This window comes from Artemia franciscana, chromosome 5 (genome assembly GCF_032884065.1).
Source record: "Artemia franciscana chromosome 5, ASM3288406v1, whole genome shotgun sequence".
Taxonomy (NCBI): domain Eukaryota; kingdom Metazoa; phylum Arthropoda; class Branchiopoda; order Anostraca; family Artemiidae; genus Artemia; species Artemia franciscana.
Genome location: NC_088867.1, coordinates 10,038,696 through 10,059,306, shown reverse-complemented (window position 1 = coordinate 10,059,306; position 20,611 = coordinate 10,038,696). Strand labels below are relative to the sequence as shown.

Below are 20,611 nucleotides of genomic sequence, written 5' to 3'. Positions count from 1 at the left end.
TTCACCATTAGTATCACCATAGCCAAAACCCTGTTGAGGAGGATAACAGTAGCCTTATTTGACCAAGAAGGGAAATCAGTATTTTGCAAAAAAAACAAAAAAACAGTGATATCTATCTTTTTTCTCCGTTTCTCTGTCGCCCCTAGTGGGGGCTGAAAAATTATAGAGAGATGTTTAAGAACTCATTTTGAAGGAAATTGCTATATCTAGGTGCTTTTCCGAAGCAACAAAACCTATTATGAGCAAAAAAAATAATTTTTTACAAAAACGGCATTTTCATATACAAGATGATATAACACACGAATACCGTCATGTATGGTAGGTTGGTTTAAAGATCGGTTTGGGTATAAGTGAGCGCAATGTGGTTAGTTTTTTTGTGATGTATACTTAACGACACTTCATTATCCGTAGTAAGAATAATTGCTCCTACTACTAATGTACCTAGCTGATAAAAGACTATAAACCAATTTTTTTTTAGGTAGAATTTGCTTAAAAGAGTGGGTTGGGTAATCATGGTCGCGACGTCAGATATAACCTAGTAAAGAGCTAACTTTAGACTAGGGTAGCCTGAAAGCTCAAAAACGCGTTTTGTATTCTTTAAAAGAACTAACAGTACTTGGAAGGTGATATTCAAATATCTAGGACCTATTGGGCTGCAGTCCAGTAGTCTTTCAATACTGTCGGAACACAACGCATTTGAGATTAATAAACATCGTACAAAAAACGCTTTTTAATGAATAAATCTTTAGCAGCTTCATTTAATCCAATCCTCTCTTCTGAAGTAAAAACTCTGGTAAATGTGAAATCAGACATTTTGGAATTCGACCAGCGAGAGCAGTTTTTCTAGCAGTGAATCTTCAAGAAGATTGGTAACAAGAGCAGCAGCACAAGTACCTTTGGCTGGTTCGATAAGGCGATTCGTTTATCAATTATGTGGCCGATACAATCCAACCATTACGTTATACTTTTGTGTCGGTATTGGTTAGTTAGTTAAGATTATGGTCCGGGGACTGGTTTGATATCATTTTCCAGACTTTAGATAAAGTATTTCCGTTCCATGCAGAGTCAGGATGCAGTATTTGGGTCTACCCTGATGCTGCAGTTAGGGTGTACCCTAACGTTAAGGTCTTATGGGAAGTTAGAGACTACCCTAACTTTGTCTGACGATTTCACGTGATGATGCAACGCACTTGATCCAGCTTCTGGAGCCCAGCTCACAAGTTCAGCTCTACTGAAGTTTTTTTCGTCAGGGAAGTAAGCCCTTTCATATTCACAAGTGGAGCTAATTTGTTATTTTTCCTCAAGTTGACAGTTGTGTAAGGAAGGAGGGAGAAAAAACGAGAAATAATAATTATTGCTAGTCCCTTCACAAAAATTTCTACATATTGTTAGTGGATAAGAAACTTTTTTTTTTTTTTTTTTTTTTTTTTTTTTTTTTTTTTTTTTTTTTTTGTGAGTTGCAACATCTTGGACTTAAACAAATTCTGAAAAATATTCTGTTTTAAGAAAAGTTTTAATAAAGCTTTCTTTTTAATGGAACATTTTCTTGCATTGGAGTGCCCTATTAGAACTGAGAAAATCATCCTCTTTCATTGTTGAAGGCAATTTGGAAATCTGCCAAAATGAAGCTCATTCTAGTTCATAATAACTTTTATTCTTCTATTTATTAATTTAAAATTTTCAAAATTGTTCTCTAATGTGATAAAGTTCGCTCAAATTTAGCCAGATTCAAATTAAAAATACTTAAAGGATTAAGACAGATTTCTATATTTTAAATTACAAAAAAAAAAAATCCAAAAAGTATTGCTTTTTTACAATTCAATTAATAAATAAACAGCTCTTATCTTTAATGGAGGGGCCGTCTAATATCAAAAATATGAGCTATGGGCTTTGTACGTCACGTATGGTAGAAATATGCCGCGCGTGGCACACAGTGTGTCGAGCGTGATACAAAGGGGATAAGTTTAGCGGAGGTGTACGAAGCTTAGTTGAACAAGTTGTGCTCAAAGATATACAATAGGTAGCAAAGACCGTGTTAACCCCCCTCCCCCTAAATCTTCATTCTTTCTTGAGGGATTGTGACGAAGTTTCTGAAAATGCTATGAAAAACCAAAGCTTTTTTTTCAGATGCATAGGCAATTAGACTTGAATAGAGTCTGTTAAAAAGTAATTGTATTTGGATATACAGTAGTTTTCCTACTTGTAATATAAAAGACAGGCTTAGAGCATATTCTGCACCTTCAGTCCTGTGTCTGGAAATTTAAATTAGCAAGTTTAAAAAAAAAAATAAAAATATGGGTTTTAATTAAGAAAACGGTTGCATTAAAAAAAAACACTTTTTAACCTTAACAAATTTTAATTTCCGGACTGAAGATAAATAGTGCAAATACAACGAAAACAAAATGTTCTTAGGAAATGTTTTCATTTAAAAAAAAAGAAAAACACCTGTTTTCCAAATACAATTACTTTTTAATTGACTATTACAGTCCAAAAAAGGTTTTGTTATGTGTATTGTCTTAATTAAAATCTGATTCGGTTAAAAGAAAACAGTCCTAATTTATTTTTGCAAATGTCTTTTGTAAAGAAAATATTTATTTTGTTATTAAAATCTTGATTAATCTTGACAACGAAGTCGTCATAAAATCTGATAGAAATAATTAATCAAAATTAGTTGATTGAAAGATTAATTATTCTTGGCTAAAATCGGTGCCGAGAATGTTTTTTTGAAATTTTTTGTATGTAAAACATTGCCTCTAATTCATATAGGAGTAAAAAGTTAGCTTCCCAATTATTGCCTAACTTACCTTTTAAAAATTAAGTCTAAAATTCAGAAAGAGAAAGTTAGTTCACAAGCTCCTTCCTTTAGCTGGCATTCACTGTCTATTAAAGTTAAGTGTATTAACAGGCAGTGTCGGTTGAAACATCAATATCCAGGCACCTCCTCTTCACTAGTGCTTGGTTGCAGTAGGTTAAAGTCAAGTATACAACTAACACAATCTGTGTCTAGAATCTCAAATTATGTAAATTAGTAAACTTTCCTGGCGAGGAAAGCAGAAATAAAAATTTATCATCCTTGCTTAAGAGGGGTACTACACAAGTATGTGTAGCTTGACTTCCATCCTTGTTTAGATTGATGTCTAGCTAAGCACACTAGACGAATGCATGACCAGACAGGCCCTTCAATATGGGTGGGGGGTGGTAGGGAGTCATCTCCCGCTAGGTATTTGGGCCAACTCCCTAATATCTTGGAGAAGATACCTTTTTATTTGGTATTTCCATTAAAAAGTGATAAAACAACCAAATTTTCCCTACCCTGATATTTTGAAAAACACAATTTGTCCCCACCTCCCTAAACTTCTATAGATTGACACCCCTGTTGCCAGATATAAACTTTTAGGCAACGAAGTTTTGCTGGACCTGGATATGAAAAATCAGCAGTTATATAAAATTTACTAAAATTGTTTTGTTGGAGAGGATACTACGGTTTAGAGATGGATGGTAATTTTGTTTTTATTTATTTATTACACGATACTGGAATATATAGCCTACTTTTCATTTGTTTACATTTCATTTAAAGCGTGTTTTACCATTATTGGTATTAATTTTTCTTTTGCCTTGCGTTTTTTGATGGGTCTTTTGGTTTCTTTTTTTCTTTGATTTTCTTTCTTTGTGGTAATTCTCGGTAATATTGGGTTAAAGGTTATGTAATTCATTTAACTATTTGCACCAAATGTCAAGACTTTTTACGTCTTCTTATCATAATTTTGTAATTGTTGTCTGTTATAAATTGATCTAGTCTGATTTTATTCCCATCCGAGGAAAAAAAAAAGTCGAATCACATGGGTGAATGTTTCGTTCGTTTAATTTCGATCAGATTTGAAATTTTGTTTCTTAGACTGCTAAATCGTTTTCAAGATAGTTAAAAACTCCCGTGTTTACACTGCACTGAAAATATTGTACTTCTAACTCTTATTTATATGTGTTTATAATGCCTAGAAAGTCGAATTTCGAAAAATTTAGCTTTCAATCAGACAGAGGAACAAAATTTCGGTTGCTTTACCTTAGCTTGGTTGTTTTGCTTGACAGTATGTAACATCCTCTTTCAGGACAAGGTACTAGACACACCTTATATTCGATCAGCATGGAGCTTAAAAAATCACTTTGTTAGTTGACAAATACTTTGTATTCAAAGGTAGAAGAAATTCGTCTTCATCATAAGCAGCGTATATTGATTTATATTTGTCAACAAGATTTATAAATCCTGTCAGATTTTAAATATATTGTTGTTTCTTCTTTGGTGATTCTTGTCTATCTGGCTCTTTACTTTATTTGTTCTGAATATCGCTTTCCATCAGAAGTTTCAGCTTGGAACAGCGTCAGAACTTTGTTTCTGTAAGTGGAACATACTATTCAATCAACACTGGGCTTAAGAAAGCATTCCTCAGTTCGTCGATTACTCCTTTTGTTTTCAAAAGTAGATGAGTGTCTTTTTCATCATTAGCAGTTTATCTTCATTTATACTTGTCAATGAGTGAGATAGCTCCTGTCAGATTTCAAGTATTTTAGTGTTTCTTCTTTCGTGACTCTTTTATTTATTTGTTTTGCTGTCTGTAGGCAGAACCCGCGTTTCATCATAATAGCCAAGCACTTATTACCCGGCTGTTTTGATTCAAGCTAGAGATACAAAAGACTTTTAGGAACGTTTTTAAAAATGAGTGTAGACATCAAGATTAGCAAATTTACAACTGAACATTACGACTAGAGATACTGTCTATTTTTTGGAGGATTCTACAAGCGCTAAGAATTTTCTTATTCTTCTATTCTTCTATATTCTTCTTATTCTTCTATTCATTAGTTCCCTTATTCAGGGAACTAATGACGGAAAAACCATTTCTTTAGGCATGCAAAAGAAACAGCTTTTAACCCTCTAGAGACTTCTTAGATACTTCAGAAAGGGCATAATTTAAATGTGTCTCTGTTGCTGACTTAAGAAGGCGTCTTTGACAAAGGTACTAAGTGCATGAAAGTGAACGCAAAGGTAAAAAGATGGTCTATTTTTGCCAAAATAAATGACAATATTAATGATACTGTACATCAAATTGAAAGAAAAGAAAATCCTTGGAAACAAATGAAGAAAAAGATATGATATTCCAAAATATAACTGACAGTGTCGGGAAATGGGAGCCAGCCAGTAGGCAATCTGCAAGGTAGTCAGTGTTATCCCATATAGATACAGTCAGTATGCTTCATCTAATGGTGTGACTATCTCCAGGTGTAGTAGTTTTGTCTCATGGATCTGGGATCGAGTTGGAATTTTCCATATTTTCGTTTGTTTCAGGAAAGTGTAAGGGATTCTAAAATGTTGAGGAAAGGAGATGTGGAGGAAACCGTAGACTAAAAAGACACTCCCGTAAAATCAACGATAACTTACCATGTGAGAATCCCGATAAGCCACAAAACATAATCTACCTCCCATATATCCCAAAAATCACTAGGAAACTTAAAAAAGTATGCACACAAAATAATCTGTATGTTGTATTTACCAATAATTTGAAAATCATAAATCTCCTAAATTCTGGTAAACATAAAACTCCAGTCACTCGCCAAAGAGGTGTCTATCAAATACCATGCGACTGTGGCAAATTCTATGTAGGGATAACCCACCAGAAACTCGAGAAACGCCTACAACAGCATAAGGATGATATCACCAAAGCTCTGAATTCTAATTTTACTTCTGTTTTATTTTTATTCTGCTTTAAGCAGCCATGTTTTTGAAAATCCTAGCCACAAAATACTTTTTGAAGAATCCGCCATTATTAGCAATGACCTAGGCATAAAGCAAGTAGTTCAAGAAGCAATTGAAATCGGACTTAAGATTAATAATAATATTTCCTTAAATAGAGACTTGGGAGAATATTCACTAAATGCTCTATACACAAATTTAATTTAAAATGACCACACGAAATATTATAAAAAACCAATAGATATTAACACAGAACCTGTCACAAATAGACTTATGAGATCAGCAGCCAAAAATGCAAGGCTGGCATTAAAAACGTGTTTTTAAATCATTATCTTTCATTTCAATGAATTGCCTCGTTTCATCACAATTTATTTATCAGTCTTGGTTGAACTTCGCTGAGGTAAGGATGCTGGGACTGTTCTGAAAAACTTTTTATTGTACTTTTATTGATTTTATCCTGTTGTAAGTTGTTTCTTCTTATATCTTAAATCATTATCTTTCATTTCAATGAATTGCCTCGTTTCATCACAATTTATTTATCAGTCTTGGTTGAACTTCGCTGAGGTAAGGATGCTGGGACTGTTCTGAAAAACTTTTTATTGTACTTTTATTGATTTTATCCTGTTGTAAGTTGTTTCTTCTTATATCTTTTTGTGTTGCTGAGGACGGCCCTTAGACATAGGGCCGAAATATTCATTCTAATTTGTTTCTCATTGTCTTGAGAAATTCCCTATTTTTCTTCTTGTTTTTGGTGTTTGTGGGAACAGAAGAAACTTTAAAAAACGTTTGTAAAAATGTGTTTATCCGTATTTTTCTATGTTTTTACAAGCCTGATAAACATTTCGGGGGAGGGACTTTAAACTCCTTAATGATGTCCCCCTGGATACGGCCCTGATCGTCCGAAAGGATTTTTTTTTGACGGTTTGATTATAAAGTCGTATGACTCAGAACTCTGATATTTCAGAAATAATTTATCTGTTAATCATAGTTGCTGTGTAAGATGAAACCTAGTTAAGAATGAACTGTAGCCCATAGTAACCGAAAGTTGAAAAATGTGTTTGTATAAAAAAAAATGTCAAGTGAGGAGTAATCGCCATTTGAAGGCATATTTTCAAATCGATTAATTGTGGATCCCGCACTGTTTTTTTTTTTTTTTTTTTTTTTTTTTTTTTTTTTTTTTTTTTTTTTTTTTTTTTTTGACTGTGTTAGCTTATGCAAGGTACCTCGTAACAGAGGTGGATTTATCATCTCCCTTTCTAGCTATCAATGTTTAAGGAACCTCATTTATAGGAAGAGCGTTTAATAAAGTATAAAAACTTTCAAATTTTCATGAGTCAAATTCCATTGATAAGTTGTTTCAGCATCCTTAAATCTTAACATGTTAATGTAATATTCCAATAGCGCTCTAAGCTTACTGAAAAAGACCTTTTCAGACTTGAGTAATAACATCAATAAAGTAGCTATCGCAACAAAAAGGAAAGACACGCAATATTTAAGCTATTAAAATCCTATGGTCAAAACTGGTACCTATAAAACATTTGTGCTTTTTTTACTGTTAGTTACAGTTGGGTGATTATGAATTCATACTTACTGAATCAACGAAGCTCTGTGATAGTTAAAGTCCACAAAATAGAACCGTGTCTTCTTGATCTCGGCCCATCTTGGCTTTGGTTCAAGGCGACTCTCGTCCCAATACCATTTTTAAATTTTGTCCTTTTCCTAAAATTAATTTAATACATGGGGGTGCTCCCATAACTTGAAATTGCTCTAATTTTTCGGGTGATATTTAAAGCAATAACATTTATAAGCAATATTTATTATAATATTTTACAATATATATAATATATATTATAAAATATTAATATTTATATATATTATATATATATACTAGCTGTTGGGGTGGCGCTTCGCGCCACCCCAACACCTAGTTGGTGGGGGCGCTTCGCGCCCCCCCCCAAGCCCCCCCGCGCGCGTAAGTCGTTACGCGCCATATTAGTTACGCGCCATTGTAGTTGTGTCCCTATGTCCCACCTGTGAATATAGATAGATATATTATATATATGTTTTTAACTACGTAAAACTTGCGAATATACAACATTCTTTGCTGTCCCATTGTCTGTGCATATAAATAGATTGTCAGGTTTACCGACTCTTGAACATGCAACATATAATGGTCCATGGGAAAACAATCCGTATTCAGATCTATACCTCATGATTCTAATGATTACCCTTGAGCTTTGTTGATGGTGATTGCTAATCGAACATTCCCTGTCCCGGTGTCCCGGTCGTCATTTATATCCCCCTGTGCCCCCCGGCGTCCCCGTTGTAGTTGTGTCCCTGTGTCCCGGTCGTCATTTATATTTTTTACTTATGTCCTGGTCATTATGGCTTATGTATGGTCATTTATGTTCCCTGTGTCCCGGTCGTCATTTGTATCCCGGTGTCCCGGTCTGTATATACATTCGTTTTTTAGTTTTGTTTTTCTCCTTTATTTTTTTCCTTTTTTATTTTTTTTCTTTTTTAGTTTATTTAGATTTTTAGATTTTTTAGTTTTTTTATTAGTTTTTAGTTTTTTTTTTTCTTTTTAGTTTTTTTGTAGTCTTTACCTTCTTTTTAGTTTTTTTAGTTTTTTTTTTTACTTATGTCCTGGTCGTCATTTATACTCCCTGTGTCCCGGTGCTTTGTTGATTGCTAATCGAACATTCCTTTTGTCCCGGTCGCTTTCTCTTTGAGTGTCGTCATACCTGGTTGGTGGGGGCGCTTCGCGCCCCCCCAAGCCCCCCCGCGCGCGTAAGTCGTTACGCGCCATATTAGTTACGCGCCATTGTAGTTGTGTCCCTATGTCCCACCTGTGAATATAGATAGATATATTATATATATGTTTTTAACTACGTAAAACTTGCGAATATACAACATTCTTTGCTGTCCCATTGTCTGTGCATATAAATAGATTGTCAGGTTTACCGACTCTTGAACATGCAACATATAATGGTCCATGGGAAAACAATCCGTATTCAGATCTATACCTCATGATTCTAATGATTACCCTTGAGCTTTGTTGATGGTGATTGCTAATCGAACATTCCCTGTCCCGGTGTCCCGGTCGTCATTTATATCCCCCTGTGCCCCCCGGCGTCCCCGTTGTAGTTGTGTCCCTGTGTCCCGGTCGTCATTTATGTTTTTTACTTATGTCCTGATCATTATGGCTTATGTATGGTCATTTATATTCCCTGTGTCCCGGTCGTCATTTGTATCCCGGTGTCCCGGTCTGTATATACATTCGTTTTTTAGTTTTGTTTTTCTCCTTTATTTTTTTCCTTTTTTCTTTTTTAGTTTATTTAGATTTTTAGATTTTTTAGTTTTTTATTAGTTTTTAGGTTTTTTTTTCTTTTTAGTTTTTTTGTAGTTTTTACCTTCTTTTTAGTTTTTTTAGTTTTTTTTTTACTTATGTCCTGGTCGTCATTTATACTCCGTGTCCCGGTGCTTTGTTGATTGCTAATCGAACATTCCTTTTGTCCCGGTCGCTTTCTCTTTGAGTGTCGTCATTTATTTTTTTCTTTTTTAGTTCTTACCTTTTTTAGTTTTTTTTTAGTTTTTTATTGGTTTTTACCTTTTTTTTTATAGCTTTTTTAGTTTTTTTTCGTTTTTTCTTTTTACTTTTTTTTTAGTTTTTATCTTTTTTATTTTTTTTTTATTTTTATTCTTGATTTTATTAGTTTTCTTTTTCTCTTCTATTTTTCAGTTTTTTCCTTTTTTTTAGTTTTTTTTTTTAGTTTTTAGTTTTTTTTAGTTTTTTACCTTTTTTTAGTTTTTTTTAGTTTTTTTAGTTTTTTAGCCTTTTTATTTTTTTTATTAGTTTTTAGTTTTTTTGTAGTTTTTGCCTTTTTTTAGTTTTTTCAGTTTTTTTTTAGTTTTTAGTTTTTTACCTTTTTTAGCCTAAAATTTTATTAGTTTTCTTTTTCTCTTCTATTTTTCAGTTTTTTCCTTTTTTTTAGTTTTTTTTTTAGTTTTTAGTTTTTTTTAGTTTTTTACCTTTTTTTAGTTTTTTTAGTTTTTTAGCCTTTTTATTTTTTTTTATTAGTTTTTAGTTTTTTTGTAGTTTTTGCCTTTTTTTAGTTTTTTCCATGACGTCACCTGATCCATCCACACATCCACAGACAGACAACTTATTTTTATATATATAGATATATATATATATATATATATATATATATATATATATATATATATATATATATAATATATGAAATAATATAAAATATTATATTTTATAAGTATTTATAAGCAATAATCAATAATATCTAAAGCCACAACGACTCATAGTTGAACTGATTTTTTTTTTTTTTTTTTTTTTTTTTTTTTTTTTTTTTTATGCTGAAATTAAACCTACGGAAGATTTTGTACGGAAGATAATACCTATTGATAGCCAATTTTCACTAGACAATTTTTCCTTGAAATAGAATGCCATGATCTTAGAAAAATCTGTATTCCTTTAACCTTTTGAACTCCCGCTAAACAAACGACATCCTTTTCAGATCTATGACGACGGAAATGTCACAACCAGTCAGCTAACGTTCATTCCAACAATATCGGATGACGGAAAAGCGCTACAGTGTCATGCCGAAAATACAGCTTTGACTGACTCCAGTCTCAAAGATTCCTGGATAATTGATGTACTGTGTGAGTAGCCAGCCCTTAAATGACTTGTTTCTGTTCCCAGAATATTCCTTGGAGAAAGGAAGAATCTTCCTTCCTATGTTTTATGTTCTTTCAATTCATCAATGTCAAATATTTCAAGGTGCCAAAGACAGTGAAAATAATATCCAATTGTTTGAATTAGTTAAGTTGAAAACGACGCAAACTTATATATCTTTAAAACATTAGAGAAACCTGGCAAAAATGAAAAATAAATCCAACTACAGTTATGTATTTTTGGTACTAGCGGTGCCAAGTTAATAAAAAGGAGAAGGGGGGGGGGGGAATCAACAGGGAAAAAACTTTAAAAAAATATGGCACCGAATAAAAAAAGGGCAGTATTCCTTAGATTTCATAGTTGTCTTTGAGGATCAATAGGTGGTTAAATTTTGATATTGACGGAAGAAAGTGATGTTAACTCGAACTAATTAATTTTGCTTATTTACCTTCCCACTTCAATGTGGCAACTCTGGTTAAACTGTGATACTACCCTGAAAACTTCTATCTTTACGCAATAATTAACGTCTTGGAAATTGCATCATGGATGGCAAACAGATCTAAGACGATTTCAGGGAACAAGAAATATTTTTGTGTCCTTTATACTTAACCGAATCTTTTTTCTTCGGGGTAGCCTAATATCTGGGGTATTTTTACGCATCAATGTGTGCTGTCACCAAATTTTCTATAGTTGATTTACACCAGGCGCGCAAGTAGGGAGTTGTACGTTTCTTCGGGGGTGTGGGCAAAAATTTTAAAAAAGATTTATATTTTAAAGTTAGATAAAAACCTAAGAAATCTGAAAAAACTTGGGATTATGGGGGGGGGGGTCGGAGAATAATAAAAACCAAATTTGTCTGATAATTTGAATAATAAATGCCAAGAAGTTTGGAAAATCTTAGGACTTGGAGGGTCCAGACCCTGAGACCCTCCCTCCCACAAGTCAGTGTTAAGTAAATTTTTAGGTTTCATTTTTTTTCAAGGAAAACTCAATTAATTCACCAAGTAAATTATCCCTCAAGCTTATTTTGAAACTCCATAAAGTCTTCTTAGTCGAAATATTTTTGACATTCATTTTTTGCTTCATCGGGGTCTTTTCAAGAAATATATGGTGCCCATCACGGGTATTTAACGGATTGATTCAAAGGTCACTGATACGTTTGCAATTCGGTTCAGCTATACAGAATCTCCTGAGAGATTAACCCAGACGAAGGCACCCAATGAAGTTTTGCAAGGATTTTTTTCTGCCAGATGTTATTTTTGTTAAATTGTAGTTGTTAAAATGTTATTATTTATTTTGTTAAATTCATCCTAAATGATAAATATTTTCACACTTGATTCTTATCTTTCGGTCTTACTGATTGATCACCCCAGCTCCTCTACCTGTGAGCACCCCTACTAGTCCTCGTTTCCAACGAAATGCTTTACGTTTTTTTTTCTCATTAAAAGCTTCTGTCAGTGATCACTACAAAAAGCGTCACTTTTATCAGATACCTACAAACGAAGCCCTGACTTGGATATAAAGGGATTTTTCACAAGTAAATACAGTTTGCCAGTATATATTATTTCATAAATTCCCCTCTCCTGAAATAAGTCCATTTATGCTTTTTTGACACCTCTTTTCAGTTTCTTCCACCCTCGGCCAACCTTATTATTTTTTGCTATTTTACTTTTAAAAAATCAGTATCTATGCTAGTCTCAACTCATAAATGCATAATATGGGGGAGGGGCTCTGGCTGGTGTGCTTGTTAATTTTAGAGAGATTTTGCCACTTGTTCCATAATTTTCTAAATTTTTTCATTCAGTTCACAGGTTTTTCAAAATTATTTTAAGCTCCCCCCCTCAAAAAACATCACAGCAAACAGCCCCCGCTTCCCTTAGATATTTGTAATGACTTAAATATAGATACTTTTTAGTAACTTGGATTGCTCCCCTTTTCGCTTGTCATTTTTGAAATTCTAATAAAGACTGGCATTAAATGCCTACAGAATAATATAATAATATGCCGTCAGCCTGTGGGGTTGTCTAACATGAAATGACAGGGGCTAATGAGAGGTGCGCCGCTTTAATTATTCACGCATCAGTGATTTGAAAGATTCATGACAGAAAGATATACCGCACATAATAATTCCTTCAATGAAGTTCTAAAGGGCTATATGAAATGTTAATAACACTATTTGTGGTAAATTCTTTGACTGTTATTAGATGACATATTGGAGAAATCAAACGGGATAAACCTCAGCGCCACTTGGTTCGTTCTGAAGTAATAAATAGAAAAATCCTACCTTTCTGAATGAGTTAGGACTGCAACATCAACACCTGACGTTTTTTTTAGATGGGAGAGGGGGTAAAAATTAGTTTTGAACGAACAACAAGTAGTCCCCAAATGGTTAAACCAAGAGACACCAAAGGTGATATGCAGCCTTGGGAAACGTAAGGAGTTAGCAATAATAATGTGTTCAACTAACTATCAAATTAGTTATTTAATTAGTATTTCTTTATATTGAAACGAAATAATAAAAAGAAATGTGATTATTTTCTACTTTGCCCTGTCCTAAGCGCAACGAGTTTTTTTTTTTTTTTTTAGTTCTTTCTTGCATTTGTTCATACCAACTTTGTTTTCGTCTTATTCGTGATAAAGTACGTACAATTAAAACTAGCCTATAACTACGATCCATGGGGGAATTCCAGTGTAGTTTCTAAATTATTCATATTGCTTGGCTTACCTGCAAAGGGTAATTAACTCCTTGATTTCAAACCCGTACATACGAGGCCGTATTCAGGGGGAGGGGTTTGACCCCCCTTCCCCTGAAATGTTTTTCCAACTCGTAAAAACGTAACAAAAATGAATATAAAATGAATATAAAAAATTCAATGCGTTTTTTCAAGTTTTTGTACCCCCCCCCTCCCGAAAAATCCTTTTGTAACCCCCGTCTCCTACCCTCCAAAACAATCCTGAACACGGCCCTATATAGGAGATTGTGTTTTTTTTTTCTTATGCATGAGTAGAATTTATGTTCTGTCTTTTTTTCTTTTTTTTTATAGGTGAAACCGATTTTTTAAACATGGTTATTAACTAGATTGTGTGTTATTGACTTAAAAAAAAAAATTAACTGTATCATAAGAGGTATTTTTCCTTATTTAAAATCGGTGTCTGTGTTGATTGTTTTGCTTTTATGTTGTATAGGTTCTTGACCTAAAGACTCTATAACATTCTCGTTGAGTAGAATTTTGTTATTTCGCTTGCGAAAAGCCAAGCTAATCCTTTGACTTGATCTTTGATTGGCAATACGGGGTCAAGGATTAAGGGAAGTCAATTGGGGGGGGGATTTGCCTCCTAGAATATTTGCATCGCCCTCCCCTCTAGATTATGAAGATTACATTTTTTGTGTTTTCATTGAAAAAGCTGAAAACACAAAATTCCCCTCATCTTTAGATTTTGAAAGACACATTATGACCCCCCCCCCCTTTTTTATGAATTGACGCCACTGCCAGGGTACATTCCCAGCTGCTGGAAGCCAGGGATTGTATGGAAATATGTATTAGTGTGTCCAAATAGTCAAACAAGAAGAAGAAGAAACTAGACCTCCGTTGCCTGTGCAACGGGAAGTGTTGCAGCAACTGTGCCCTGTTCCTTAGGGCACAGTTGCGGAGCAACACGTGCAACTGTGCCCTACGGAGCAACAGTCTCCATTATGTCCTTCAGAGGACATTTTTCTAATGCGGCTTCGATTGTTATCTTGAAGCATCTTTGATATGGTTTTATTTCGAGCTCCTACTAAACTGAGTTTGGTAAAATGTTTAGCTGGTCCAGAAATAAACGAGAATAACACAATAACACAGTTGACAATTCTGAATATTTATAGGATGGATAATTACAATTTCAAGATAAACCAGAATTTCTTTAAATAATTGAAACTAGAAATCAAATTTAACTTTTAGAATTTGTCCTGTACAACAGAATAATACGATACAAATTAAACCACAGTTTACACTACATGAATAATGACAACCAAGAAACTAAAATAAGAAAAAGTTCAAAGAACCGCGTTGGAAAAAAAATTCTAGCTGGCCCAGAACCGAAGTTACCTCTAGAACGTCGAAACTTCAGAAATTATTTCTAAGAGAACGAAGCAACTTGGTATAAAGAACACTTCACTTCTTCTTGCATAACTTTCATAGCACTACTCGAGAAAAATAAAATAGACATCAAAATCGAAAATTTAAGAAAATTTCAAAAAATCGGAACGAGATTGACTTTTCCGGAATTATTTCCGGGAAATCTGTAAGAGCTACGGAATTTCATGCTTCAGTTCTCGAAAACATCAATAAAAGTTCTATATGAGTTCATAATTATTTTATCTCTAAAACGTTTACTTCCGAAACTAGGGCCGTCTTAACTTGACGCCAATTCGAAGTATTATGTTTCGAGACGCACATTTCGGGAATTATTTCCGGGAAATCTGAAAGAGATACGGAAATAACGTCTTATAGTTTTCTGCTTAACTTTTGATGGTCTAAACTAGGAAAATATAAAACAAACCAAATTCACCAAAAAATTTAAATTGCCCCGAGGGCATGACAAAACTTCCAAATAGAAAAACCCAAAGAAGGAATTTTATTTCGGAGAAACTATTGTAAGCTCCAGTTGTTAGGAGATCGAGACCTGTCGAACCGCGTTGGAAAAAAAAACTCTAGCTGGTCCAGAACAGAAGTTACCTCTAGAACGTCGAAACTTCGGAAATTATTTCTTAGAGAACGAAGCAACTTGGTATATAGAACACTTCACTTCTTCTTGCATACTTTTCATAGCACTACTCGATAAAAATATAAGAAACATCAAAATCGAAAATTTGAGAAAATTCAAAAAAAAAATCGGAACGAGATGGACTTTTCCGGAATTATTTCCGGGAAATCTGTAAGAGCTACGGAATTTTGTGCTCCGGTTCTCGAAGAGCCAAATGAAAGTTCTACATGAGTTCAGCATAACTGTATTTCTAACAAGTTTATTTCCGAAGCTAGGGTCGTCTTAACTTGACACCAAACATCGAACGCAGAGTTTCTAAGAAAAAAACGGTTTTATTTTTTTTTATGGAAAACTGTTAGAAATTTTAGGAACTTCTCTGGAACTTTTTTACTCTGTTTCACGTTTCCCTTCCCTCTGAAAAATCTCAAATGTTTAACTCTTACCACTTCGGGGCTACAGGTCGCTGATCACGGTGAAAAAAAACAACAAAAAAACAAAAAAACTACGAAAGCAGTAGTGTTGCTCCGCAACACAAAGACAAGTTACATCAGGAGAAACAAACACTACCTTACATTTATTCCTAAATGTACCCTAAATTTTTAATACCCTAAATTTATTCCTACATTTTGTTACGTAAAAGTTAATAATTTAAGTACATGGATCACGAAGTAATGAAACGATTAAGCTAAAAGTAGGCCTTAAAAATATTGCTTGCACCGGCGACACCTCTGGAAGGAGTTTTGCTATAGTCAAAGTTATTAGTACCTAAATGAAAGTTTTGAGGGTATTTGTATATTAAAAGCCCTATCGCTCAAGTTGTTCATTCATTGACGCATAATAGAACCGGTTGTTTTCACTAGTTTCTTTCAGCTTAGCGTGAGACAAGAAAAAGAAAAGTGACAGAATAGATGAAAAGTGTATAAGTTGAGCTATATATTTGCACATTAGGGGGGGGGGCTAAAGTATTTGGACAATCCGAGTTCAAAATCAACTCTTATTGTATAATATACCTCTATACTTACCCTCTATACTTAAACCCCCCCCCCCACTAATTTGCAAATATATAGCCCAAATTTATGTCTAAAGTATTATATTTTTATCTTACTTTGGTATATTTCATTAGGATTGAGTGTCAGAGAAATATATTAGAAGAACATTAGGTAGGGCGTATATCATACAAGTAACGTTTTGAGAATGTCCTATAGTAAAATTTGAACATATAGCACCAGTTTTCTTATTAATATGCTATTAGGCGTCTTTGAAGGCGAAAATTTACAATGAAAATTCAGATTCCAAATAGATTTTCCAATATAAACCTCTAATTCTTCCTCAGTTTGATTCCTTTTCCTAATATATTGTTTTTATTTTTGTATTTGTCTTAATCGAAGAAAACTTTTTTAATGTTTTCTTTTTTCCAGATGCTCCAGATCTAATTGCCACGCTTGGAAGAAGCCTAGATCCAAATGATATCAAAGAAGGAGACGATGTTTATTTTGAGTGCCACGTCAAAGCTAAGCCAGAGCCATTTCGACTTGGATGGAAAAAAGATGTGAGCGGTTTCTTTTCTAAGAATTTTAGCGGAATATCCTTTGCCACCGAAATTTAAAGCGGTCATCATTTCAAAAAAAAATTAAATGTGCAGTCAGAGTAAATTTTAAGTATAAGTCTTCAACTGGGACTTCCTTGATTAATATGAGTAAGAGGAATTAATTACAGGATAAAAATATACCGTGAAGAGTAAAGGAAGTAAAAAGTAATTATTCTCATTCTTAAATATGTCATTCATTGAGGAAATTCTCCATACTTGAGCTAGATTCTGAAAAAAGACTGATAAATTCGTCAGACAAAAAAAAAAAACAAGATGTGAATTTGGCTAATATATATGATTGGAAGTTTAAGTTGTCTAATTTCTTAAATAAACTAATACAGAATTTTTTTTTGAATACCTATTCAAAAATGTGTTTGTTTAACTAAGAATAAGACAAATCAATCAGTAAAGATGTTAAAGTAGTACAGTGAAGGAACTTCAAGTAACAAGCAAAGACATGTTAGTTAAGTATAATTCCATTATACTTAAAACTAACAAATTTTTAAAAGTATATATACAGGTATATCAAACAGTTCGTGGTAACGAACTGTAGTAAGGAGCGACCCGGCTCAATAGTAACCAAAACTCTAAAAAATTGAATTTTGATATCAAAAGCTACATCAAAAGAATCGCATTTTAATGCTAATTTTAAATATATAAGTTTCATCAACTTTAGTCTTACCCATCAAAAGTTACGAGCCTGAGAAAATTTGCCCTATTTAGGAAAATAGGGGGAAACACCCCCTAAAAGTTGTAGGATCTTAGCGAAAATGACACCATCAGATTCAGCGTATCAGAGAACCCTACTGTAGAAGTTTCAAGCTCCTATCTACAAAAATGTGGAATTTTGTGGTTTTTGCCAGAAGACAAATCACGGGTGCGTGTTTATTTGTTTGTTTTTTTTTTTTTTTTTTTTCTTTTCCCCAGGGGTCATCGTATCGACCAAGTGGTCCTAGAATGTCGCAAGAGGGCTCATTCTAACGGAAATTAAAAGTTCTAGTGCCCTTTTTAAGTGACCAAAAAAATTGGAGGGCATCTAGGCCCCCTCCCACGCTCATTTTTTTCCCAAAGTCAACTGATCAAAATTTTGAGATAGCCATTTTGTTCAGCATAGTTGAAAACCATAATAACTATGTCTTTGGGGATGACTTACTCCCCAACAATCCCTGGGGGAGGGGCTGCAAGTTACAAACTTTGACCAGTGTTTACATATAGTAATGGTTATTGGGAAGTGTACAGACGTTTTCAGGGGGATTTTATTTTGTTTGGGGGTGGGGCTGAGGAGAGGGGGCTATGTTGGAGGATCTTTCCTTGGAGGAATCTGTCATGGGGGAAGAAAAATTCAATGAAAAGGGCGCAGGATTCTCTAGCATTACTATAAGAAAACAATGAAAAATAAACATGAAAACGTTTTTTCAAATGAAAGGAAGAAGCAGCATTGAAACTTAAAACGAACAGAGATTATTACGCATATGAGGGGTTCTAAAAATACTTTAGCATAAAGAGCGAGGTATTTAGGAGGAGATAAATACCTCGCTCTTTATGCTAAAGTATTTTTAGTAATTTCAACTATTTATTCTACGGCCTTTCTGATTCAGGGGTCATTCTTAAAGAATTGGGACAAAACTTACGATTTAGTGTAAAGAACGAGGTATTAACGAGGGTACAAATTTCAAACCCTGATATAAAACTAAATAAATAGTTCGCCAGATTGTACATCCGGGAGTCTACACCCGGAGAGTCAAGGGGCACAGGCTATATAATAATTTTTTCTCCAAGTTATTTGGGTACGACTCCCTCCTTGCCTCCCCCAAATGACATCACTGCCTATATCCATCTTGGGTATATTCATACCTGAAAACTGTAATTTTTTAGATTTTTATTTTGGTATTTGGAAATTATGAAATTTTTACAGCAAAATCACATTTTTTGCTTTTTTTGGCATATTAAACCTTGGAAATAAATAAGTTAAACCAATTAGTTTTCTAACTAATTTTTCTAATTAACTAAATTACTAATTTTCAAATTTAACTTATTAGTTTTGCTTACTTAGTCTCGCTATTTAAGGTGGCACTATCAACAAAAAAATGAGGTAGGCTATTATTCTAAAGGCGCCAAATTTTGAAACAACCAAAATATTTTTTTTCTTTTGGAGTCGAAACTCCAGCGAAACTCCAGCAAATTCTGTTAATTTGAAATCAAAACTGTATAGTCTCATAAATAGGTCATTTTCTACAAAGCAGAGTCATAAATTCAGCACAAGCTTAATTTTGATTTAATTATGTTTATTTTAAATTTTTATTTGCATTGAATTTTTTTTTGCATTCAAGGTATAAAATACACATGTGTGTAAGGGTTTTATAATATTTCGCCACGAGATCCTGTGTCAGTTGTTCTGCCAGGGCAGGGGGTGAGAGCCTGGACAATTTAAAGGGGAAAAATAAATATTTGCAGTAGTAAGTCTAGTTACTTACGTTAGTTAAGGTTGGCAGGAGGGGTAGAGGTAGAACGAGTTACTTTATTCCCAAATGCAATTGCACCTTCAAGGAAAGCTACGCCTTCTTCAGTTGGTTAGTGCCATAGGTTTTTGTATTTTTGACATATGATTTTTCGTCCATTTTTCTTTTGTTTAATTTGACGCCCACTGCTACCAAACACTCTAACTGAAAATTAAAAAATAAAAGTATTTTTCGTTGAAAGTTGAACTACTGATTTTCTTAAAATTTTAAAGATATTTAGGGTTGTAGAAGTTCAAACAATCATTTTTATTTTTGATGTCCTTGGTACCTAAAAATTTAACGTTAAACATTTTCCTTCGCCAGTGAATAATCCAGAACAGGAACAAGTCGTTTAAGGACTACGGGACTATTTACAAAGTTCATTAATTAATTTTAATTTACTCTAAGCTACATCCAATTTTTTTTGTCCTATTTGCTTGCAATATATTATTGAAACTGCTTGAATGCTGATAAGCTAAGCATCACGATGGGATTTATAATTGTTTGTCTGTCATGTCCAGCCTTGTCATTTCACTGTCAGTATTATGATGTATATTTTTTGGGGAAATCCTTATGACATCATGCTTAATATTCTCATCAATTTTATAATTACATAAATTGAGAACTTCTTGAAATCTCGCTGAAATCACTTAAGGTCATATCACGGTTGCAGCAGATAAATATAAGTTAAATACTATGCGATGTCGCATTTATGTATAGTACCAGGAAAAAAAAATGCATTTCTTTTAGTTTCTTTTTCCTTTTAATCAATTTTCTTTTAATCGCTGTAGATAGCAAAACTATTGGAGCATTAGTCAGCTGGGTATTTGTGACGTCATTGATATGAAAAATGTTTAAGGCCATCAACTAATTTACCCTTAACACGTTAATGTGACGAAAAAAAATATTAATTTTAATTTATTTTTCCTTTTAATCAATTTTTTTAATCTCTTTAGTCAAACAACTTTAATTTAATTTTGTTTTAATCGCTGTAGTGTAGATACTAAAACCATTAGAGCATTAGTCATCTGGTATTTGTGACGTCATTGATATGAAAAATGTTTAAGGCCATCAACTAATTTACCCTTAACACTTTAATGTGACGAAAAAAAAAATTAATTTTAATTTCTTTTTCCTTTTAATCAATTTTCTTTTTATCTCTTTAGTCAAACAACTTTAATTTAATTTTGTTTTAATCGCTGTAGTGTAGATACTAAAACCATTAGAGCATTAGTCATCTGGTATTTGTGACGTCATTGATATGAAAAATGTTTAAGGCCATCAACTAATTTACCCTTAACACTTTAATGTGACGAAAAAAAATATTAATTTTAATTTCTTTT

The 20,611-nt window shown here is 33.3% G+C and overlaps 1 protein-coding gene across 1 annotated transcript in view; it reads left to right on the top strand.

The window, feature by feature from the left end:
* LOC136026967 (uncharacterized) overlaps positions 1-20,611 on the top strand; it is a 93,777-nt gene that overhangs the window by 3,002 nt on the left and 70,164 nt on the right. The window contains exons 2-3 of the mRNA XM_065703836.1: positions 10,279-10,423; positions 16,601-16,731. Coding sequence (XP_065559908.1) covers positions 10,279-10,423; positions 16,601-16,731 — 276 coding nt within the window. The remainder of the gene's footprint in view (positions 1-10,278; positions 10,424-16,600; positions 16,732-20,611) is intronic.